General features: G+C 41.2%; 1 protein-coding gene across 3 annotated transcripts in view; it reads right to left on the bottom strand.

Annotated features, from left to right (window-relative positions):
- The window catches only part of rest.L (RE1 silencing transcription factor L homeolog), a 26,643-nt gene extending 524 nt beyond the window's left edge, over positions 1 to 26,119 (bottom strand). Inside the window, exons 1-4 of one of the 3 annotated variants that reach the window (XM_041560894.1) lie at positions 25,545 to 26,119; positions 16,978 to 17,877; positions 5,831 to 5,914; positions 1 to 4,520 (exon numbers count right to left, since the gene is read on the bottom strand). The exon at positions 1 to 4,520 is cut by the window's left edge and continues 524 nt beyond it. In XM_041560894.1, the coding sequence (XP_041416828.1) occupies positions 952 to 4,520; positions 5,831 to 5,914; positions 16,978 to 17,869 (4,545 nt within the window). In that variant the 5' untranslated portion in view covers positions 17,870 to 17,877; positions 25,545 to 26,119 and the 3' untranslated portion in view covers positions 1 to 951. Of the gene's footprint in view, positions 4,521 to 5,830; positions 5,915 to 13,091; positions 13,138 to 16,977; positions 17,878 to 24,880; positions 25,516 to 25,544 lie in introns of those variants that run through there. The other 2 variants (XM_041560897.1, XM_041560901.1) reach the window with 2 other exon arrangements.

The following is a 26,119-nucleotide window of genomic DNA, read 5'->3' as shown; positions in this document are numbered from 1 at the left end:
TCTATACAATATTTAACCGCATAGGTTAAAATAAAATTTAACTGTGCAATACTGTATTCCATGTAACCATGGAAGTCCTATGTAAAAGTTTTTAAGAAAAATCAAGGGGCTTTAGCAACATTTTGGTAATAAAGTCTTCTTAAAATGAAAAATGTGACCTGTCAGCTAATAAAAACAACTGTTTTCTGCTCACCAAAGTGCTCACATTTTGAAAAAGAACTTAATGAAAATGGTTTCTTTTTACAAAACATTTAGAAAAGCAGTACAGTTTCTGCACTCATGTGCCTTTTTGAAATGCAACTAAGAACAAAATGCTGTCTCAAATGGTTGTCGTGAAACAAATTACTATGAATTAAACATACAGGGGAAATGCATAAAATGTAATTTGTCGAGAACATTTAAAGGACAAGTAACACCAATTTTTTTTTAATACTTACCCCCCCCCCAAAAAAAATAGCTATAATGATAGGTTAGGCTTTCTTCAAATCTTAAGCTTGAATTTGACATGCAAAATGCCCCACAGGATAAATGCGACGGCAGCTTGAATTCCTTTGTGCACTGAACCAGAAGTCAGCTTCATATGGATCACCTAAATCACCTAAGCTTTCTTCACGGTCTGCAGCTTAGATTTATATTTATATTCCTTTGGACAGCTTTGGGAATAATAATGTGATCATATATTTAAGCTGCAGACGGTGAAAAAAGCTTAGGTGCTTTAGGTGATCTGTGCAAAGCTGACTGGTTCAGCACAGAGGAATTCACCTTTTCCCCTTTGTCCTATGGGGCACTTTGAAAGTCAAATTCAAGCTGAAGATCTGAAAAAAGCCAAGAGGGAAGTAAGCCTTACCTATTATTATAGCTGTTTTGGGCGGGAATTAAGCATTAAAAAAATGTTGGTGTTAAAACCACATACAGCAAGATTTTGCTTGAAACAATGTTCACTTTTTGTTTTTAATTATCTATGTCTTTTGCTGCTTTTTTAAGATAGTATACATTAACCAAATGACGTCTCAGGTGTTTGGTATATTCCTCCTCTTTTCTGAAGGTACGGTCACAGAAAATACACACAAAACTTTCCTTAGTTTCAGAAGAATTGATTACTACTTTTGGTTCAGAAGATAGTGTTTTTTGTACAGATGGCACACCATTTAACCCAGAGTCATAACTCATTTCTGAAACATTGTCACTTATATCACTCCCATCATGACTATGAATTCCTTCATCTTCATCAATAGACACACTCCTGGAGACAGCACATGGCAACTGAGAAGTTCCAACCTCTTTAGTCCCATTGTTACATTCATTGTGCTTGCTTTGTTGAACAGTTGTGTCTAGGTTTCCATGCAATTCGGAAGGAACACACATGCTTTGTAGATGGTTATGAGGCTCAGCTATTTCAACAGATAATTTGGTATTGGACTGCGAGGTATTTTCAGGAATTATGTTACATTTTGCTTGGTCTTTTATTTGAACCGCTGCACAGTTCAGGTTATAACAATTGTCTAGTTTTCCAAAATGTTTACCTTCACTAATCTCCAAGTTCCTGGGCATACCCTTCTCCACTGAGAGATCAATAGGCTCACACCTCTCCACTGAAAGGTCAATAGGATCTACCCTTCCCATCAACAGATCAAAAGACTCAACACCCCTCCCCATGGTCAAAACAGAGAGTTGCCTGCCTTCTACTAACAAGCCAATAGTGTCAGGTATGCCCATTTTTAGTTCAGCAGGTTGATTCATTCCTACTGATAAGTCTGCAGGCTCACTCCTGCCTAATGACAGATCAACAGGCTCTCCCCACACAACTGACAGATCAGCAGGCTTTTTGTTATTCAACGACAGGTCAGCTGGGTCACCCTTCTTTTTGTTATTCAACGACAGGTCAGCTGAGTCACCCTTCCTTACAGAGAGGTCTGAAGGCTCGACAAGGGAAAGATTGGCAGGCTTGTGCCAGTCCATGTCCATTGACAGATTAAAGGGCTCACTCCACTCAACTGGTAGATGTAGAGGACACCCCATGCCTTTTGACATGCATATGGGATTTTGGTTAGTTGTTGACAGGTCAATGGGAATATTCATGGACTGCACATTTCTCTCAAATGACAGATCAGTGGGCTCATCCCATACAGTTGACAAGACAGATCGGTTTTCTCTCCTTACCAGCAACTCAGTTTCATCTTGCCTAGCCACCGACAGGCCTATTGCCTCTTTTGTACACACTGGCAGGTATGCAGTTTTACTATTAATCAACAGATTTGTTTGCTCATCCCCGCCAGGTGGTTGGACACTGGTTGGCTGATCCTCACCAATGGGCTGGACACTTTTTGGATCTTCCCTGCTCAATGGTTGGACGCTGGTTGGCTCGTCCCTGGCCGCCACCGTCTGGACGCTGGTTGGCTCGTCCCCGGCCGCCACCGTCTGGACGATGGCTGGCTCGTCCATGGCCGCCACCGTCTGGACGATGGATGGCTCGTCCTCGGCCGCCGTCTGGGCGATGGATGGCTCGTCCTTGGCCGCCACCGTCTGGACGATGGATTGCTCGTCCTCCACCGTCTGGGCGATGGATGGCTCGTCCTCCACCGTCTGGACGATGGATGGCTCGTCCCCGGCCACCACTGTCTTGATGATGGATGGCTCGTCCCTGACTGTCACCGTCTGGATGCTGGTTGGCTTGTCCCGGGTCACCACCAGCTGGACGCTGGTTGGCTCGTCCCCAGGCACCACTGGCTGGACGCTGGTTGGCTCGTCCCCAGGCACCACTGGCTGGACGCTGGTTGGCTCGTCCCCGGCCGCCGCTGGCTGGACGCTGGTTGGCTCGTCCCTGGCCGGCTGGACTTTGGTTGGCTCGGCCCCGCCCACTAGCTGGATGCAGATTGACTTGTTACTATATACCAGTTTGTTGCTAGTAGGCTCGTCTACCTCCACCAGTTTGTTGCATGTAGGCTCTTCCCCATCCCAGGTTAGCACACATGGATCGCAGGATGACTTACCACAGTTGATCAGATGGTCATACGGTGGTCTGCCCCTGCCAACCAGATGGTCAGAACTCGGGTGACCATGGTCCATGAGCAGGTCAGCAGATGGCTCACACAATTCCATTGGCTTGCAGCCATCCACTAGAAGGTTATCTGGCTGGCAGCAGTCGTTCTGAAAGCAGAAATTTGCTTTGCCTATCTGCAGATTAACAGTTGTTTTAGCACCATCAACTGGCAAGTCAGCAATTGCACCGCCCTTCTCACGCAACAATTTATTTGGAATGCCATTTTGATACAAGACTTGATTTGGTTCCTCCCTCTGCAATAACAAGTCAGATGAGATTGTCTCTATGTCCATCAATAAGTTATCCTGTGTTTTCTCCTGCTTGGAAAAATTGGCTTTCAAGTCTACCAGCATGGAGAGGTCCATTTGTGTATCTCTTTGCATCACAAGTGCCATTACGGCTTTACTCACATGTTCAGATTTAGTGTCATGGTCTGTGGATACCTCCGTTTCCAAAGTAGTGTTAATTGATAGATCAGTCTGCATGACATCATTTAGTAAACAACAAGATTCGGTGGAATCAGAATTAACATTACTGCTTGCAACCTCAGAAGCTGCAACCTGTTCAGAGTAATTTTCATTAGCAACTTTTCCAACAATCGTCTGTTCCTCAGTAATGTCTGATGCTACAGAAGTTTTAGAATCCAACTGCTTTCCCTTCTCTTTTTGTTCTGTAATTTTATTTGGCATATTTTTCTTACCATTACTACTTTGTGCTCCAGTCTTTTTTTTGTGCATATTTTTTACAAACGAGTTTTCCTTTTTGTTCACTGAACCTGTGAGCTTTTTGGTTATATCATACTTTATCTCACTTGTATTTACTATGCGCGAGTTTTTTAATTTCTTTTTTTTTAAAGTGCTTGTTTGGGTATCATTGGGATTTTCCAATACATCAGTTTTTCTTTTCACAAAACTAGACTTACGGGATTTGTCAACAATCTTCTCAGGCCTGACCTCAGAAGCTTTAATTTTTTTCTGAGTAGATGACAAGCGACTTTTTTTTGCAACCTGGCCATCAACCATACCAACAATACGTTTTTTGGCCTTCACACAGCTTTCCCTTTTCTCTGCTTTAACGGTCTCTTCCAATTTCTTTCCCACAGATCTATTTATTATATTTCCATTCTCCATTGGCTTATTTGTATCAGCATCTTCATCTCCTACTTCTCCTTTCTTTGTCCTCAGTTTTACTTTGGAAACATCCATTGTGATATTTGTGCATCCTGAGTGTCTGGATTTTATATGATATTGCAAGTTACACTTTTTGGAAGCAGCATAGTCACACACAGGGCATAGAAACTGGCGTGGATTCACATGTAATTCTACATGCTTCTTGAAATTACTGCGATCTGCAGTCTTGTAGTCACAATGAGGGCAAGTTAATGGTTTTGGTCCATTGTGAACCTGTCTTGCATGACGTGTAACTTCATGTTGATTAGATGCAACGTAACTACACTGCTCACATTTGAAAGGCTTCTCACCTACAAAAATTAAACACACAGAATACATAAATACAATTTGTCAATTGCTTCTATTTTACAAAATATATTAATATTTAAAAAATAAAAAGAACACAAAATAATTAGAACATAGTCCGATTATTTCAACATAGAAGCCATACCCAACTGGTCCTTTGAAAGCATTATCAAAGAAAGAAAATGAGAGAGAAAAAAACACAAATAAGTATTAAGCTTTGTTAAATGTAATTTTAGGGTTAGTCTAAATACATCTAATACATTGACTAGAATGTCTAGCTGGTATATGCCAGGCTGATTACACAGGGAAAAAATGAAGGAAAAGCATCCACAAAAAAGCTTCAAAAAAACTAGTCCAGATTAGGGATTGCTAACCCATGAGTCATAACACACCTCCAGAGGTTTTTTTTTCTGTCATAGGGCACATGGAGATTTTAAAAGATACTGTAGGTTCTTTCCCATTGGTCATATAAAAGCCTCCAAGCAACATTATAGAGTCCATTGGTTACACATCCCATAACTGAAGTCCTATTTGTGAAAGTTGCCATGAATTTAGCAGGACCCCTGCCCAAATCTGCAAGGGGTACCAAAATATATTTGTATTATGCAACTCACATTCTGAAGTGATCCCTTTAAGGAATGCTTCAGCAACACATACAGCCAAAGAGCTGATAGATCTGGTATCCTGACAAAAATCTATGGATACACATGCTGGAGTAAAAGCTTTCACTGCTTGCTTGCAATATAGATTACATATATGTGTGTAGGTAGAAGCGCTTTTAATGCAGATTTTATGTATTATTGCTGGGTATAACAAGTAAGAGTAATTCAAATATTAAGGGCTGAGGCACACAGGGCAATTCCAGGCCTTTTAGCCAGTGCATTTTTAGTAGCCCAAACATAGGAGGCAAAACTGTATGAAATCAACTCTGTTTTCCTTTTTATGTCAATCTACTGAAAGTTCCATCAAGCGATTATTGCCTTGGAATAAAGACTCAAGAACAACAAATGGCAGTTAAAAAAGAAAGATGTGCCTCATCTAAAACTTCAGTCTTTGTGCCATTGCCCCATGTATTTTAAAAACTTTGGAGAAACTTGCATAAAGGCATATGTGTTCCTGTAATTCTGATAGTACACCAGGCTAAGTAGAGAATTTTTGGGCTGAAAAACCTGTACAGATGCAATCATGTATTTCCTATTAAAGTGAATAAGAGGTAGCTGTAATTGTTTCAGGTACTTTAGCTTATAAAACCATAAAAGTAAACAGCTATTAAACAATGATTGCAAATATACAAAAAGGTTATACTGCAACCAACCTGAATGAGTTCTCATGTGTCTTGTCAAGTGGGTTTTCTGTGAGCTTGAGTAAAGACATATAATACACTGATATGGTCGTTCTCCTACAAAAAAAAAAAAAAAAAAAAAAAGTTACACTCTAAAACAATGCATTATCTCAGAACAATCACCAGAAGGCATTCTCAAATTGTGCCAAACTGCACCTATGAAGCAACTGCTTATGCAGAAAGAGTAGGTTGATGGTCAAGTTACTGGACTGATTTTGGAAGGCTTGATCTTACTTCCAGTGCTTATTTGTATGGACATCTTTTGGCATACATGATGTCCAGACAGAAAATGAAAATAAAGTTAAATTTTGATAACTGGAATCACAAAAGGCTAAATGCCGGTGTTTTGTAGGTTTGCCAGAAAAAGGGGATTTTCTTACCGGTAAATCCTTTTCTCCTAGGCCCGTACCGTCAGTGCAGACATCTGGGGTTAATGCTGGTCACCTCTGGAGGCAGGACAAAAGAAAAAAAAACTGTAGCTCCTCCCACACCCTAGTATCCTTGGGGCGCTCTACTCCCATCGTCAGTTTGTCGTTGCATAGCCAGCAGTAGAGAGATGGAGGAGTATAGACAGATAGTAGGAACTTATCACATACAACAGTGAAGTGAAGAACAGAACTGATAAAACACCAAACTGGTAAAACAGTAAACAATAAACAGTACCGGTAAATGGGCCGAAAGGACCCTTGGCAATGGCCAACACCTCCATAAGAAAAAAGGGGAGGGACTTACTGCACTGACAGTACAGGCCGGGAGAAAATCCCTTTTTTCCCAGGGCGGCCCGTCCTGTCAGTGCAGACGTCTGGGGACGTTCAACAGCAAACAGGGAGGGTAGCCACTTAGGCAGTAACAACTGCTTGAAGCACTTTTCTCTTAAAAGTCACTTCAGAAGGAGCAAAAGTGTTTCATTTATAGGAAAACTTAGTAAAGATATGGATTGAAGACCAAGTTATCGTTTGCATATCTGTTCTGGTGAAGCGAAATTTTGCAGAGCCCACAAAGCACTCTGGTGGAATGTGCACTCACTTGTAAAGGAATTGGTTTTTTTGCTTATTTGGTTGATTTTTATTATTGACAGAGCCTGAATCACTGAGACTCTCTTTGCTGAACAAATTGCCAGAAGAAAGGCAACTTGATGTTGCAGGACCTGATAAGTTCAAAAGGCGCAGGCTGCAGCACCCTGAGGACTAAATTCAGGTCCCAGGGTGGTGTGGGATCCTTAAATGGTGGTTTGATGTGCATGACTGCCTGAAAAAATGGTTTGACCTCCGGGGGTAGAGCCCACTGGAACTGAAACAAAATGGACAGTGGCGACGTTTGGGTCTTTAAGGCCTCCAAACCTAGCCTTTTATCTAGTCCCCTCTGTAGGAAGCTGAGAAATTGAGGCGTAGAACATTGTTGCCACCGCAGGCTGTTGTGTTTGCACCATGATTGGAACACTCTCCAGATTCTGTGGTGGGTCTTTGAAGTGGTCCGTTTCCTTGCTTTAAAGGAGAAGGAAACCCCCTGAGCGCAAAAATCCCTCCCCCTCCCCTGTGTTGCCCCCCCTTCCCTCCTCCACTCTGGCCTACCTGTCCACCCGGGCAAATGCCCCTAACTTGTTACTCACCTCTCTGCGCAGGTCCTGTCCACGGAGTTCACAGGCGTCATTTTCTCCCAAGCGGTCTTCTTCCTGCTGTGACCGGCATTTTTGGCGTATGCGCAGTAGGAACATTTACCGGTACGGATCTACTGTGCATGCGCCAAAAGTCACAAAGATTTCCGATTTTACTTTGTGACATTCAGCACATATGGCTTCTGCCTTGGGGTCCCTTTACCTAGCGCAGTATATGGGTAGCTTTGTGATCTTGTAAGAAGCCATGAGGTCTATCTTGGGGACACCCATCTTGTGTATTAAGGTCTGGAACACCTCCGGGTGGAGTGACTACTCCGCTTCACCCCGGTCTATGGGTGTTCCTGCAGAGGTAATCTGCTTCCCAGTTTTCCACTCTGGGTATGAATATTGCTGAGATAGTGGGCACGTTGTCCTCTGCCCACTCGAAGATTTTGGACACCTCTGACATTGCAGCTTTGCTCCATGTCCCTCCTTGGTGGTTGATATAGGTCGTTGGTTGTCCGATTGAACTCAGATAGGCTTTGACTTCAGAAGGGACGACCAGTGGTAAAGTTTGTTGTGGACTGCACGGAGCTTTAGGACAATTATGTGGAAGCTTGCTTCCTCCCGAGACTACAGGCCCTGGCAGGACAGGCCCTCCATGTGTGCCCCCCAGCCCGTTAGGCTGGCATCTGTGCTTATCACATTCCATGGGGGAAGTGCCCATAGGCGGCCTCTGTATAGGTAGTGACTGTTTAGCCACCATATGGTGACTTGACTACTTTGCGGATAGGGAATTCCAAGCTCGGAGAAATGCTGTTTGAGCTCCGATATGAAAATGGGAGTACAGAATTGCCTCTAGCACGGATATTAGACCTAGTAGCCTTAGGCAATCCTCCACTGACGTGGTTTGCTGTGTTAGAAACAGTAGGGCTGTGAACTGTAAGTTGGTTATCTTTTCCTCTGGGAGGGAAATCGTTTGAGCTTCCGAGTTGATCATCCCCAGGAAGCGGATCTCATCTTGGATACATTGCACTCTTTTTGGGATTGATGAGCCATCCAAATTCCTCTAGGATTTGGAGTGTCTGTTGTGTGTGTTGAGTCATCACTTCTAGTGATGGACCCCTGATTAGTATGTCATCTAGATACAGTAGTGCTATGATGCCTTGTCAACTTATGATGGCTATGACTGGAGCCAGGACTTTGGTAAAAACATGTGGTGCCGTGGTCAGCCCAAATGGCAGGGCTCGAAACTGAAAATGTTCTTCCTCCACTGTGAATCTGAGAAATTGCTGATGGCTTGGATGTATCGGTATGTGAAGGTACGCATCCTTGAGAACTATGGTGGTCATGAATTGTCTTGGTTCCATAGAATTTATGACAGAGCGCAGGGTTTCCATTTTGAAGCGCTGTTTTTTGATAAATTGTTCAGTGGCTTTAGGTTCAGCACTGGCCTGTACTGACCTCCCTGCTTGTTGACTAGGAAGAGGTTGGTGTAGACGCACCTGAATCGTTGTTGTTGTAGGACTCTTAATATCACGTTGCTCTGTAATAACTCCTGTAGACAGAAGTAAAGCGCTGAGTGTTTTGCAGGATTGCGGGGGATCGAGGAGGGCATGAATGCTCTCCAGGAGGGTCGGAAGCAAAGGGTATTCTGTAGCCCTCCCTGACGATCTGAAGCACCCATTCGTCTTGGACCCTGTCTTGCCACACCTGGGAGAACAGAAGAAGCCTTCCCCCGATGGCCCCGTTGCAATCCGAACTTCATGCTTCATTGGTTTTTGGGGGGCTTGGCTTCCTGTTTTGCTTGTTTTGCTTGCAGGGAGTATTCTTTCTGCTCGGGTATGTGGATGAAGTAGATTGACCCTGGCTCTGGTTTCTGTAGCTACGAAAGGACCAACATGAAGACCCCCACTGTCTGTTGGGCTGTTTGCTGTTGGTCTCAGGGCGGAGCCTTCTCCCTTGGGGAAGGAATGCACTCTTCCCTTCTTTAACTTCAGTGATGATTTGTTTTAACTCTGGGCCAAACAGGTGTTCCCCTTTTGAGGCGTTGTCTCCCGACAAGTGGGGAAGCCACAAGGCTCTACGGGCAACAACCGTGTTTGCAGAAGCTTGTACTGACAATCAGATAATCTCCATGGAGGCCTCGCTCAAAAAAATCTAAAGTGGTATCAATGCGTCCCAGTTCGGCCTGGAGAACAGTGTCTCTAGCGTCTGAAGCATGTCACTTAGTAGCCTGCGCCCTTGTACCGAACTGGAAGTGTCGGGGTCGTCACTCAGAGAATCTGGGGACTGTTGACCCCCTGGGGGTAATTCTCCTGAGGAAAGGTGAGAACCAGATGTGGAGGGTGACCGTGCTAGGCTGTGCTTGATGATCAATTGATTGCCTAATTGTGGATTTGAACCAGCTAATCAGATCAGATATTTGGTTCTGTTGTGTAAAGGTTTGGGAAGTACCAGGCAGACTCTCAGAAGCAGTGGGCTGAGCTAGTGCCGGTTGGTCCTGTGAAGGATCAAGGGTTGAATCTGTGTTTTAAACTTGCAGCTGTGATGCGGACTGTAGTGCAGCGCTATGGTCTGCCATATCGGTAGATAATGAAGCATCAGGGCTTAGGGTGGGAGGAAAGTCCTCTTGCTCTGCTCTCTGCTCTCCTAGCCCTCTTATACGTTGCCTTTGTTTTCTTGGGCTTTGTCTTATTATTTGGCATATCCTTAATTAGGTCAAGTAGGGCCTGTGCTACAGACATAATGTCGCTGGGATAGTGTTCCCTAATTAACAAGGTCACGAGGCCTACCTTGTGAGACGCTCCCCCGAATTAGAATGGCGGACCCGCTGCTGAACTGTTCCGTGATAGAACACCCTTTAGCACAGGCTGCTTGGTAAGAAGTATTTCCACACCTCTCCTCTGACTTTTGAGCACAGTCACGTGAGGAACTGGTAAGATGCGCTCCTTCTAATGCGAGCGGGCCATGACTGGAGTAGGGCAGGTATGTAGCACACAAAGCATTACCATGTCAACTGGCGTGCTGCGTGAGGCGTGCAAGTATTAAACAAGTGTAATACCACTTACTTAAAGGAACAGTTCAGTGTGAAAATAAAAACTGGGTAAATAGATAGGCTGTGCAAAATAAAAAATGTTTATGTAATGTATAAAGACTGGAGTGACTGGATGTGTAACATAATAGCCAGAACACTACTTCCTGCTTTGCAGCTCTAGAACTCTGAGCTAGTCAGCGACTTGAAGGGGAGCCACGTGGTACATATCTGTTCAGTGAGTTTGCAATTGAGCTTCAGCATTCAGCTCAGTTTCAAAAGCAACAAATATGACCCATTTGCCCCCCCCTCAAGTTTCTGATTGGTTACTGCCTGGTAGCCAGGGTAACCAGTCGGTGTAAACCAAGAGAGCTGAAAAGCAGGAAGTAGTGTTCCATCTATTATGTTACACATATAGTCACTCCAGACTTTTATACTTTACATTTTTGCCTATCTATATTAGAAACATTTTTTTTATTTTGCACAGCCTATCTATTTACCCAGTTTTTATTTTTATACTGAACAATCCCTTTAAACTCAGCAAATAGATGGCACTTCTGGAAGAAAGTTTATTGCAGCAAGCTGCTGTTAATGCACCTAATGCTTTTCGGGAGTACCTCCCTTAATCATAGGCTATGATTAAGGGAGGGACTTCCGAATAGCGTTAGGTGTATTAACAGCAGCCTGCTGCAATAAACTTTCTTCCAGAAGTGCAGTCTATTTGCCAAGTTTGTTATGTCGATACAGTGGGGACACGGAGGACAGAGCACCTGGTGAAGAGAGAGTGGTGAGCTGGAGCAGTCTTTTTTTATATTTTGGTTCATTGACAGTGATACCACTTACTATTGTGTTCCCCTCTGTTGTCCGAGGGGCATAATCCTGTAATGAGGCAAGGCAGCCTCTGTTGCACAGGGTGCACTTGCAGACGACCCCTGTTGCTGCAATCCACTTCATGCCACTCAGGTCTAACTTGCCTGGGCCTTCTGTAACCACAACTTTCTGCAGTAAAAAAGGATAATCACCACTTGGCAGTTTTCTGGCAAGTAGGGGGGAGCCCAGCCCAGGTCTCTGGAAAACGGTAGCCACGCGATTCCCTTAAACTAACTTAACCTAACTATTCTAAGAAACTTTCCCATGGGGAGTAACCCCATAGTCCCATCTCCTTGTAGCAGGACAAAAGAAAACTGATGATGTGGGGAGAGAACCCCAAGGATACTAGGGGTGGGAGGAGCTACAATTTTGTACTTTTGTCCTGCTTCCAGAGGTGACCAGCATTAACCCCAGACGTCTGCAGGGCCGTCCTGGGAAATGTGACTTGTATCCCAAGGGTTCATAAATAAAATTGCTGTTTTATATTGCGATTATTTCTTCTACTCAGCCCCGGTCATTCCAACACCACCAACCAAGCTATATATTAAGTAAACAAGTTGGTCTTTTGATACAGTTCTTAGCACAGGGGTTAATCCACACAGAAATACTGTCACAAATTGTAGTTGCATCAAATATGTACAATGTACCAAGAACAGATTTCCAATAATAGATAATTTCTCAAACTTTTTAATCTATGGAAAACAGCCATTTGCACTCATTATGCAAGATATTCTGAGTATACATAGAGCATCATGCTGACGCTTTTAGGCTATGGACACACAGGCTGTTGTGAGCGGCTGATCAGCAGCTGTTTTCGGCCTGGTAATTTTGCAGGCTGAGAGAAGCAGATCTACTCAGTGCGCCTACTCCATTGACTTGAATCTGATCAGCCTGTGTGCTGTCACACACAGGCTGAGGTCAACCAAATTACACAGGCTGAAAACAGCCGCTGACAGCAGCTTGTGTGTCCATAGCCTTAGGCAGCTCAGATCCACCTGTTCCTTCCAGATTGCCCTGTCATGAACAACGTCTTCTCTCTTAAATGAACCCCTTGACAATGAGTATGTGAGCATAACTTCACAACTTTAAAGGGGTTGTTCACCTTAGGTTTAACTTTTAGTAAGATGTAGAGAGTGATATGCTGAGTCAATTTGCAATTGGTTTTCATTTTTGTTATGGGTTATTTAGCTTTTTATTCAGCAGCTCTTTCCCAAGCAACCATGCATGAGATTTGAGAGACTGGGATAGGTATAAATAGGAGAAGGCCTGAACAGAAAGAGGAGTATTAAATAGTAGCACTACCTAAACATTTGCAGGTTTACACAGCGTTTGTTTTTTAGATGGGGGTCAGTGACCCCCCCCATTTGAAAGCTGAAAAGAAAAAAGGTAAATAATTTAAAAAAAAAAAACTATAAAAAGTAAATAATAAAGACCAAATGAAAGGTTGCTTAGAACTGGGCATTCTATAACATACTAAAAGTTGAACCATCCCTTTTTAAAAAAAGACTAAGTGAAACCTGCTTAACTGCTAGATAATTCAAAAAAAAAAAAAATCTGCAGCCTCTCCATTTTGCCTCACAGGTGGAAAAAAATTCTCTAGACTCCCAAGAAGGCAATCTGGCCTGTCCCTGAATCTTTATATGAGTTAATTTCAATAACTATTTTCTCATTTTCTAAAAAGGTATCCAACCCTTTCTTGAGAATGTATCTGCCAACACAATAAAAAAGTTCGGCACCTCCTTTCTTCTTAATTCTGAATGAACGATCTTGCATTTGCTGGACCTACAGGTGAATAAATCATTCGAGAGTTTGTTTCATGTTGCCCTTTTATATTTATACAAAGTAATCATTTCACCCCCTTAAGCATCTCATCTCCAGCGTTAACATCCCAAACTTAGTAAACGTTTGTCATAGCTAAGACCTTCCATACCCTTTATAAATATAGTAGCTCTACTTTTGAGTTTAAGTCATTAAAGGGATACTGTCATGGGGAAAAAAAATTTTTTTCAAAATGAATCAGTTAATAGTGCTGCTCCAGCAGAATTCTGCACTGAAATCCATTTCTCAAAAGAGCAAACAGATTTTTTTATATTCAATTTTGAAATCTGACATGGGGCTAGACATTTTGTCAATTTTCCAGCTGCCCCTGTTCATGTGACTTGTGCCTTCACTGTAGGAGAGAAATGCTTTCTGGCAGGCTGCTGTTTTTCCTTCTCAATGTAATTGAATGTGTCTCAGTGAGACATGGGTTTTTTCTATTGAGTGTTGTTCTTAGATCTATCAGGCAGCTTTTATCTTGTGTTAGGGAGCTGTTATCTGGTTACCTTCCCATTGTTCTTTTGTTTGGCTGCTGGGGGTGGGGAAGGGAGGGGGTGATATCACTCCAATTTGCAGTACAGCAGTAAAGAGTTATTGAAGTTTATCAGAGCACAAGTCACATGTCTTGGGGCAGCTGGGAAATTGACAAAATGTTTAGCCTCATGTCAGATTTCAAAATTGAATATAAAAAAATCTGTTTGCTCTTTTGAGAAATTGCTTTCAGTGCAGAATTCTGCTGGAGCAGCACTATTAACTGATTCATTTTGAAAAAAAAAAATTTTTCCCATGACAGTATCCCTTTAAAGGAAAACTATAGCGCTCAACATTGCAGGTCCCAAAACAGCTCATATGTACACTACTTCATCTAAATTAAACAACTTCATAAAGATATTTTCTAGTACGGTATGGGACCGGTTATCCACAATGCTCAGAATCTTGGGTTTTCCAGTTAAGGGATCTTTGCTTTAATTTGGATATCCATACTGCAAATCTACTAAAAATCATTAAAACATCAAAACCCAATAGTAAAAGTTACTGTAAAAATGTGAATGATTTAAATAAAATGGAGTCTATATGAGATGGCCTTACTGTAATTCTGAGCTTTCTGGCTAAAGAGTTTACAGATAACTTATCCCACCCATACCAGTAGTATGTGCCACTGAAAAAAAAAAAAAAAAGGCCTCTCACTCAGCACCCACTGCGTGTTCTCAAATATGTATTAGCTGCCCTTAGTCTTTTTAACTACTGGCCGCATTTATTTATTAACACAATTTAAATAACACAATTCAAACATCGCCCGAAAAAATGCACAAATATCAAATTTATGACCAATTCTTTTTTTAAAGTTCTCAAATCTAAGCAACCAATAAATAAAATCAAACAAGCTAGCTTTAAATAAGGTGTTAGGCTAAGGCCACACTAGGGTCCTTAACCCCTCCCTTGCTTCATGCATTGTTTGTGGCACCAATGTGAAGGGGATGTTCACCTTCCAAACGCATTTTTCAGTTCAGTTGTTTTCAGATTATTTCTCAATTACTTTCCATATTTTATTTTTTTACAGTTTTAAGTTTAATGTACCTATATCTGGTGTTTGAGTCTGGCAGCTCGGTAATTCAGGTGCAGACTCTAAATGGTTAAAATTTTGCAACATTTAGTTGATACATTTCTCTGCAGCATTTCTGGAGTATTAGCAAATATTGTATCAATTCTAACAGCTTTCTTTAATGAAACTCAGGGATTCTGCTCAGCAAGAATAAAGATAAGAAATGTATCAACTAAACATATACATTTAGAACAGTTTAGAGGGTCGACAACCCCCCCTTCCAGAGCTGCTTTAGAGACTTTACACTTTAATATCAGTCACACATAGAAAATAGAAAGTAATTGGAAAAAGTCTTTATTTCAGGTTAACTGTGAAACCATCTGAACCTAAAAAAAAGTGTTGGAAGGTGAACAACTCCCTTTAAGTAAAACCTTTTTTTTCTGTTTATAGATCTCAAAAATGTAACTTTAAGCCATTCACAGTTAGGTATTATTATGTTGCATTCACAGTCATTATATTGGGCACTCAAACTGTATCGCTTAGGCCTGGTGTTAATAATGGTAGTTCACCAACAACATTTCAGCAGACATTATTCCAAAATACAGCTTAGCTTTGTGTGTTCATCAATTATTTTAAAAAAAGCTCTGCACTTGAACTTGTTGTAAGACACAAGGAGGAACAGCCGTATAGTGTATACATTATAGACACTTTTGCATAAAAGGATTCCTGCAGCATATTTGTGAGAGATTGTCTTTATACTTAACTGCTCCTTCATTAAACTTTCTCCCCTGCCGCATCTCCCGGTCACTATTCCCCAGTCCGTTTTCCAGCATTCTGGCTTTCCTTCCTTTAATTACTCCCTCTGGCCAATGTGCATTTCTCCCCTTCAGTGGGCGGGATCTTCAGAGAAACCAGTTAGCCAGAGGAAGTAACTGAAGGGAAGAAAGCCATAGTGCTGAAAAACGGACTGGGGACTAGTGACAGGGAGATGCAGAGGGAGAGAGTTTGATGAAAAATTGTTTTTTTCAAAAGCATCCATATTTTTAAAAAAATATAGATTTGTCAGGATTTAAGCCATTTTCTTACTTTCCCAGGTGCCCTTGTAAAAGCCATGTAAATTGAGCTCTGATAAAATTCAATCACTTATTACTGCTGCACTACACCTTGGAGTGATGTCTCCCCCCAGCAGCCTATAAACAGAACAATGGGCGGGTAACAAGATAAACAGCTCCCTGACACCTCTGTTAAAGGAACAATAACACCAAGAAATTTTAAAAAAAAGTAATGAATATATAATGTACTGTTGTCCTACACTTGTAAAACTATAGTTTACATAAACAAGCTTCTGCGTAGCCAATGGGGCAGCCATTCAAGCACAGGCTATATAGTAGATAACCGATAAGTTTTGAAGAATCCCATTGTACACTATAGATATTATCGGTTATCTGCTGCATATCCTGTGCCTTTTCTCATTTTTCAGATTTGAATCTACATGGCTACACAGCAGTTTGTTTATATAAACTTTAGTTATGTTTCTGAAGCAAATACAACAGTTTTATCAGTCCGGGGCAACAGTACATTATATTGTCATTTCTTTAAAAACAGACTTTTTGGTTTTACTATTCCTTTAAAGGATTCACCTGCCTCAACTGATAGGAGTCATGTTTCTATGCTGCTGCCCCTGCTATGCTGTGGGCTAATACCTTATGCTGGCACGTGTTGAATTTTAGGGTAATGACACGATTTGACGCAGCTGCAAAACCCCAGAAAATATCTAGCCATAGACAATACTGAGAATTGTATGTGCGAAACCACTCAAATTGTGAAATTGTTATATTGTATATGGCATGGTATTTTGTGTTGTTTTGTAACCACAATAACTCGAAGGTGACAAATAGCACCGTGTGTCATTGCCCTTAGTGGGAAAAGAAGAAAAACTGCCCACACTGACAACCATTTACTTTAGGGTGATGGCACATTTATGTCTTTGTATATGTTATTTATATAGCAATAAATTTATATATATATATATATATATATATATATATATATATATATATATATATATATATATATATATATATATATATATATATATATATATATATATATATATATATATATATATATATATAGTAATGTAGTAATAAAAAATTACATTATTACACAAAAACCATAACAATCAGTTTTAAAAGGTAACAAGGTGCTAAGCCAATCTGCACAAAATGAAACTAAATAATAGTAACATTGAATAGTTTTACCTGTATGTGTTCTTATATGCTGGATATAATTATTTTTCCTATCAGAAAAATACGAACATTGTGAGCATGTATAAAGTATCCTTGGATAATGGTTACGTAGATGTTTCTTCCAGTGATATTCACTGACTGTACTATAAGTACATATTGTACACTTGTATACTCTCTCATTTTCTCCAGCTTTGTTGTGATGCTTTAAATGAGCCAGATAGTGATCAAAGCGATTTGTATTGTATCCACACCTGTCACACTGAATAGGTCCTTTGGAGATATCGGATTCCTCTGGTATGCTAGAATCTGCCTCTTTACCCTGTGGGTTTTTTTTTGAGTCATTATCAACATATATCTTAGCACTGTGAATTTTAATGTGATGAACAAATTCTTCTTCAGACTCTGCTTTGTACTGACATGGTTTGCACCGAAATGGTTTGCTTTTCACACATTTGATTTTGTCATCTGTTGTGCTGGGGGCCTGGGCCTTTTTGTCCTTTTGAACCTCCTCCTCAAGTGTATTAGATAGTAGAGTTCCATCATTTTCCGATGTTCCTTCTTTTGAACATTCAGCTGGCTCTATGTCCATCGTGAAATTACGTGACTGAATATCCATGGTGGGTGAATCTTCCAACCTATCCCCTTCACTATCGGAAAAGCTGTTGTCATTTACAGTTGTCAATTCTGCCATTTGTCTCTCTCCTTCCAGTGTGTAATCACATCCACCACTATTGAGTTCACCAGTCAGGGCCACATTTGCTAGCATTATCAATCGAGGGGCTGCCATATCAGCTTTTGAAAGGTCATGCAACCCATACATGTCATTGTCCAGTGAAATACTGGAGTAGGTGCTGGTACAAAACAAGCTGTTGCCTGTAGCCTGGTTGACCATTTGAGTGGCCATGTTATGAACTGCAGAAAAAAAACAAAGAAAAAAAACAACTCAATGTCTGTAGAAAAATTAAATGCTATAATCACCCAACGTATAGTACATGATTAACACCACTGCCAATCTTTAAACAGAGTAACTAGAATATTCAGAATTTGCACTGCCAACACTCAACTGTCAACCCCTGCACATAACCCCAAGTCAGAGCTGCAGAACAAAAAACTAAACAATTATAATGTTAAAAATTGAAGACCACCTGCAATTTACAAAATTTAAAATAAATCCATAAATGCACTTTGTAGCATGTAGTCTCATACTAACTACATAATAAAAATGCCCCAGGAGTAATAATTATTCTATACATGTACTGTATACTACAGGTATGGGATTCAGAATGCTCAAGACCTGGAGCATTCCCGATAAGGGGGTCCTTTCACAATTTGGATCTCCATAACTTTAGTATACCAAGAAAAGTTTGAAATGTTAATTAAACTAAACAGGATGGTGTTGCCTCCAATAAGGATTAATTATATCTCAGCTGAGAAAGTGCAAGTTAGTGTTTATTATTACTACAGAGAAAACAGAAACCTTAAAATTTAATTATTTGATTAAAATGGATGCAATATGAGATAGCCTTGCCATAATTTGTAGCTTTCTGTATCACAGATCCAATACCTGTATTACCAAACTATGTTGAATGTAAAGAACAAAATATCAAAACTGCATAGAGTTTTCAAACTTTGGCCCCTACAAATAACTGAGGGGTAGATTTCTCATACATTGAATTCACAAGGTTTCTTAGCAATTCACTCTCTTTTACGGTCAAAACATCATTGGTTGTCAGGAAGCCTCAATCACCTGTCTGAACAATGATCCCTAATGCAAATCAAATGCTGGGAGAAAGGAGTCAGATAATTTGTTTGTTGAACTATCGTAAAAATGAAAATGTAATACAGGTATGGGACCCATTATCCAGAATGAATTCCTTCCTGACTCCAAGATGGCAATCGGACCAGTCCAACATGTACTATGAGCTATCTTTCATAACTTTAACCGCTTTTCCTCAATTTGTTAAAAAGTCATCTAACCCCTTCTTAGGGTAAGGCCGACTAAGGCGACTAATCGCCTCGCCTCTTATAGCCTATGGGAAAACATGCTGAGGCAGTTTGGGGAGATAGTTGCTCAGAAGACGAGGCGATTATTCGCCAGGCGACAAAATCTCTCTTGGTTTACACTGACTGGTTACCCTGGTTACCAGGCAGTAACCAATCAGAGACTTGAGGGGGGGGGGCACATGAGTCATATTGGTTGCCTTTGAATCTGAGCTGAATGCTGAGGATCAATTGCAAACTCACTGAACAGAAATGTACCATGTGGCCCCCCTTCAAGTCGCTGACTAGCTCACAGTTATAGAGCTGAAAAGTAGGAAGTTGAATTCTGGCTGTTTTATTAGACATCTGCTCACTCTAGCCTTTATATATTACATTTTTGGCTAACTAATAACTATATTAGAAACATTTTTTATTTTGCACAGCCTATTTACACAGTTTTTATTTTCAAACTGAACTGTTCCTTTAACGATATTCAATGTATCAAACTGATTCAGGGAGAGAATTCCACATCTTTACTGCTCTGAAAAGAAAAAAAACCTCTTCCTAATATCTAAATGGAACCTTTTTTTTTTTTTTTTTTTTTTTTTTTAAGGCAACTAGAAAATCACTTAAACATAAACATAAACCCAATAGGATGGTTTTGCTAACTTTTTATATATCTAAGTTTGGATCAAGTGCAAGGTACTATTTTATTATTACAGATAATTATTATTTGGATAAAATGGAATCCAAGGGAGATGGACATCCTGCAATTCAGAGCTTTCTGGATAATGTGCTTTCAGATAACAGATCCTATACCTGTATACATATGAAAGCAAAGGTTTAAGGGGCAGATTCACTAACCGGCGAAAAGTTATTAGCGACCGCTTTGCACCCATCGCCACACTTCGCCAGGCAAAAATTCGCTCAGACAATGCTAATTCACTAAAATGTGGAGTTTTGTCGCGGGTGCCGAACGATGGTGACTTTTCGATATCGTGACTTCGCCAATGCGAGCAAGTCAAAGCAACGATTCGCTATCGTTTATTTCTGCCTAGTGCAAATTCGCTAAAGGTCTTGCGCCCTGGTTACTTTGCATACGGCAGGAAATTTAAAGTTGTATGACAATAAATTTGTTATATGCTGCAACAAATACATTACATTTCCACTGTTAATTACACATGTCCAGGGACAATAGAGTTGTTATAATGCCCTACACATGAGCCCACTGTATAATTAATGTTCCATATGTTAGAAAATGTATGGGGGAAACTGGTTACCCCTAAAATTTTTGCCACAAATACGGGCCTGAAAACTGTGAAAATTTGCTGAAATGCATTGAAGTCTAAACAAGCTGCTGAGTAGCAATGGCGGTAATTGAAACAAGGCTACATGGCACAGGATAAATATTGGATAACCGATAACATTATGTTCTACAAATATCTTATCTGCCATCTTTTGTGTAACTTAAGGGGAGATTGTTGCCCTGTGATAAATAGAGGCTCTACTGAGAATGACAAACCTCCGGAAAATGCTTCTTCAATGGCAATATTTGTAATCGCCAGTCGTAAAACCTATGTGCCACTTTGTTTTTCCTAATTATTGGTGGTGGAGAAGTATTTTCGGGATATATCACCCACAGTAGCGCCAATTTATCGTGGGAAACTAATTTTTTGTCCGACATTGCCCCTACAGAGGATTATTAGGGCTAGTCCACACGGGGAGATAGCCACGCGTTTGCGGTCGCGGCGACAAAGCGCCGCGCCAGTCGCCGCGACCGGCGCAGGCGACAGTTTTGTATGGGCGCCTATGTAAAAACGCCTGTGCTAACCACACGAGGCGATGCGCTTTTCAACAGTCGCCTGAAAATGCCTGGCGAGGCATTTTCAGGCGACTGTTGAAAAGCGCATCGCCTCGTGTGGTTAGCACAGGTGTGGTTAGCGGATAAGTTTGGTGGCCATTGTTCATAAGTTTACCAAAGTATCTGGCATTTAGAGGCCCCAAAATGAAGTTAGCACAGTCCTGTGGGTAACTTCAGCTAATGAAAAATCAACACATTGACTGCATTTTTGTGGGGTAAAAACACAGAAATATATGTTTACCCCCCAAACCCATATATTTTTGGAAAGTACACATTCTACAGAATCTAAAATGGGTACCCATGCCTTTCTGCTCCAAACTACTGAGTCGCAAGGCTTTGCCAAATTTGGCGGTTTTGGTGAAATATCTGAAAATTGCCTCAAAGCTTCAACTTTCCAGCATCGTCCATGTATCATTACCAGCATAAAACATCCTAAATATAAACATAGGGGGGTCTACTAAACACTTTTATGCCCAATATGCATAGATATACCAAACTATGTGGGGCACAGAGACCCCCAAATGACAATAGTGTATATACATTTCCACGGCTGACGCGCGCTGGCTGCTGCAATATAAGCACCTGGTGTGTGTAATATGCGACATTAGACCCCCCTAACAGTACAAAGACCCCAGAAAACCATATATTTTCAGAAAGTACACGTTCTGACGAATCCAATATGGGTAAATATGTGTTTCTACTGCAAACTGCAAAACAATGCTGAACATAATGGTTTTTATCAAATTTCTGAAAATCGTCAGAAAGCTTGAATTTTACCCCATTATATGCCCCACGTTTCTTAACATATCAGCATAAAACATCCTAAATATGAACGCCAGGGGTCTACTAAACACTTTGATGCCCAATATGCATAGATATACCAAACTATGTGGCGCACAGAGACCCCCAAATGGATATACAGTAGATAAAATTTACAAGGCAAAACAAAATACGGCAGTAAAGAGCGAAATGCAAAAAAATCCAATAAAACCACAAAAATCAATGTTTTTTTTTCCAGACTAGTGTTATCGGCCGTCAGAATCACAGTTTGAATATTTTAGCTAGACCAAATAGGTTATACGGCTAGAAACAAGTGAACACAACATATGCAGAGCTGAAAATGCAATAAAATGGCTAAAAATTCAATAAAATGGCTAAAAATGCACCAAAATACCCAAAATTGTAATATAATCACCGAAATAAGATACAAAAGGTATTGCACAGTACGGTTAGCGAATACGCTAATCGTAATGGCAATAAAACATTTTTTTCAGCCAAAAAAAGAGACGATGCGATAAGGAAAAAAAAAAAAAGCCACAATGCCATGTATGTGCGTGTGCGTGTGTACAATTGGTAAATTACATGTTATGTGTGCGTGTGCATGTGTGTGAGTGCAGTGAGTGTAAGTGACCCCCCTAATCCCCAAAAATGTATGTGTAAGTGTGAATCTAAGTGTATATTACTGTAATAAGTGTGTGTGTGTGTTTGTGTGTGTAATTGTTGCACTAACCTGAAAAAGTCGCTGGAGACTGTTGCAGATGATCTGGAAGGGCCCCAGGAAGACATCTGCGACGTGAATCCTGTCCCTGTGCTGTGGGGGCGGAGCTGGATGGCGCAGTACAGGCTGCAGAAGCAGGACACGTAAGTGACACGTGCCTGCTACTGTTTTGGGGCCCCTGGGCGATCGCACCCCAGGGGCCACTCAATCCCCTGCTCTGCTCGTTGCCTAGGGGCAAGGGATCGAGGAGGAACGGAGCGAGCGGCTCTAACAGCCGCTCCTCCGCTCGAGAACCCGGAAGTGCTGCAGAACGTAGAATCTACGTTCTGTGGCATTTCAAGTTACTTTTCCACAGAACGTAGATTCTACATTCTGTGGCACTTAAAGGGTTAAGATTACATTAACTGCTAGAACTCCGCTCCCCTGACAAGCCTCAGTAAGGGCAAAACCTGTCTGTAGTTGGGAATCTGATCAGCATGATGTCCTGTTGTTTTAAACCCACTGGATGAACTTCAGCAAAGGGCAGTCTGTGCTCGAAACGTTGTGCATGTAATAAACTATTCATAGAGATTCTACATGTCCCGGCTTTCACATATTTACATGTCTCCAAGAATACAGAGACAAATATATGAACTGCCTTTAAAATCACAAAAGTGAATTTATAGGCATAACAAAAACAAACAAAACTGAGAAAAACATGACATTTCAAAACAATGAAAGCTAAAAAGGAACAATAGAAAAGTAAACATGTAACTTGTAACTCTAGGGATAGTTTAATAGACAACAAGGATTGTTGACAGTCAAGTGCTTTTCTATTAAGTCTGAAACAGAAAACAAAAGACACCTAGAAGTCACCTCTCTGAACATGACTTCAACTCAGCATGGTATTGCCTGCCTTTGCTGCCGGTTGACAGCAATGTAAATTAGGATTGGGAAAATGAGGGATATCATTGTTCTTCACCAAACTAAACCGCATTAACATCTCAATTGTCCTAAAATCGAAGTTCATGTGCATGGCCATAGACCCCGGACACACATGCAGATCTAGCGAGTGGTTTTCGGGACGGTACACGCCATGGTTTGTAAGAAAAAGCAGACCACCATGTAGCTACACTAGCTTAGGCAATGGCACAATAACACAGACCCCACTGAAACCACTCGCTAAATCCACATGTGTTTGTAGCCTTCCACCTTAATTAGTGAGATGAATGTGAGGATACTTTACATAGATCCCTTTTCCAATATTAACACACATCAGCTTTGGTAAAATGGCACAAATGGAAACTGTATTTGCCTTATAGAAACCATACTACAGAAACATTCCACGTAGATACGCTAACGGTTCAAGCATAGGCAATGGCGCGCTAACGTGGACCGTGCCAAAACCACATGTGTCCGTAGCCTTACAAATGCACCTTAATTAGTGTTCACATGAGATGAATTTGAGGATAGTTCACATAGATCCCTTTTCCAATATAAACGCACATCAGCTTTTAAATGGGGGGGTGACTGTAATTGCCTTATAGAGACCATACTACAGAAACAATCCTTATTTAAAAAAAATTTAAAAAAAAAAGTCCCATTCTGGATAATAGATCATATAGCTATATAGGATTTAATTTAAAGAATATTTTGGTGACAGGATCTACAAAGCGGATATAAAATTAACTAAAGACACAGTTAACAGTTTAATTAAAAAAAATCTAATCGCAACAGCCCCATTAATAATTTGCTTTTCTCTAGATATCTGCTAATTGAATAAAGAATCATACTAATTACCACACCTTCTGGGTCTTTTTTACACATGCTTATTAAAATTGGGTAGAAATTACATCCCACCCTGCTGGGTCCTCCATATCCCTGCTCCCTGGGGCATACTGTACCTATTACACATCTATGTGTAATTCACCAGTACTTACCAGTATTAATTTGATCACAAGTTCAATTTGGCACATTTTGAAAGCAGTTTTAAAGCTACAAAAATATTGCTGAACCCTTTAACACATTATGTACAGACAATTTTAAAAGAATAAGAACTAGGCAGTTTTCTTTTTCTTGGGCATTACATAAGACTTTTCCTGCAATCTGAAATAGCCATATTGAATAAGAAAAGAGGCAACGAGTATGCAGCCTTTCTATCCCTTTTGCTTCCCAGACAGAATATGCATTGGCATATTCGGCCATTTTCTCAAACACAGAGCAGGCTCGCTGCTGTCGACAAACTTTCCACCAACTCTTTAACCAACTCGCCTGCGTTCAAGTACTCGTCAACAGATTTTATAAAAACCAAACAATTTATACCCCGGCTTTATTTTATTTTTTTTAATTTCGCCATCTGCGTCACACCCATAAACAATCTGACCCGCTCACTCGTCAACAACCCCAAAGTGTACTTTTTCTGTAAATCCGGCCAGAAACCAAACAGACACGCCTATCCCCGGGCTGCACAAGGGCGGGGCCAGTTCGCATTCCTTCTCTATAACATTCTAAAACGGGATAAAAAGTGTGATTAGTTTGGTTAATTTGACAAGCAGTATTTTTAAGGTTGCCAAGTAAAAAGAACTCGGGAAAGAAACCTATTTGAAGCAAGTGTGAGTCGGATGTATCATTGATCGTTTTCCAGCCAAAGAAAATAGAAATAGACGCAGACTATGTTCCCAACTCCAAACCGAAGAAGCGGAACACGCTGTCTGGTAAAGGCACGTTGCTCCGAAGAGTAAAAAAAATACAATGGTGTCGCGCATGGCTATGGGAGAGTTATGGGGCACCGTCAACTTTCATAGGGCCGGTAATTTACAAGATTCCCCACACAGAAGCCCCCCCGCACTCTTCACACAGACTCAGGTAAAGGTCTTACGTGGCCTGAAAACTCCAAACCCCCAATCGCATGCGTAGCGTGGGTCAACAACGCACCAAAAAAGCCAATGGCTTTTTCATGCAAACAGCCCTCTGAACAGAAACCATGCAAATACACGGCCATGCTAGTAATCAGCACTGCTTCAGATCAGCCCTGGACAGCGCCTCTCAGTAAACGACTTGCGTGTCAGCAAGGTTACAACAAAACTTTCAGAAGTGCGCATGGCTCGGAGATGGCAATGCCTTAACTCTAATAGATGCTAAGAACAGGAGGGCTACCGAGAAATTATTTTAATCCTTGCCTATTTCTAACACAAGTCACTCATTAAAATTAGTTGAAGTTTACTTAAGTGCTGAACGCTCCCTCCCCCACGCCTTCTTTACCTCCGCTTCCGGACCTCCTCTTCTGGGGAAGCCACTTTAGAAATAGGCTGCCGAAACGCTCATCTTTTCGAGGATCCGGTAACTCACTCGACAGCTTACCCTCCCAGATTCAAGAACTGTCCACGGTTCTCAAATCGGCGTCTCAAACGACTGATAGCTGGTCGACGCCAGCAAAGCAGCGCTCAACCCACATTCCAACACACGCAGCTCTGCGCTACTACCACCCTTCAGTGTACAGGGCGAGCACGTCCGAGAGGCTCGTTCTTGTTCCACGAAAAGCGCGTTCCTTGTAAACAAAGTGCCCGCGCGTTCTTTGTTTGCCGAGTCATCACATTCTACTTCGCGCGTGCACGTTCCACTTCATCATCGTGCTGATGAGCTGAGCGTTCACAGAAAGTGCCCCGAACAAGTCTTCCTGAGTTGCAAAGTACTAACCAGTGGTTACAAAGAAATCAAGGACATGGGCGTCCGCAGAAAATTTTCCAGGGGGGGGTGGCAAGGATGAAAAGTACATATTACACAAATAATTGTACCCATATTTTGGTTTCCACACAATACTAACAACAGCTTTTCTA

The sequence above is a fragment of the Xenopus laevis genome, chromosome 1L (genome assembly GCF_017654675.1).
Source record: "Xenopus laevis strain J_2021 chromosome 1L, Xenopus_laevis_v10.1, whole genome shotgun sequence".
Lineage (NCBI taxonomy): Eukaryota > Metazoa > Chordata > Amphibia > Anura > Pipidae > Xenopus > Xenopus laevis.
This window is presented reverse-complemented; position numbering and strand designations above follow the sequence as displayed.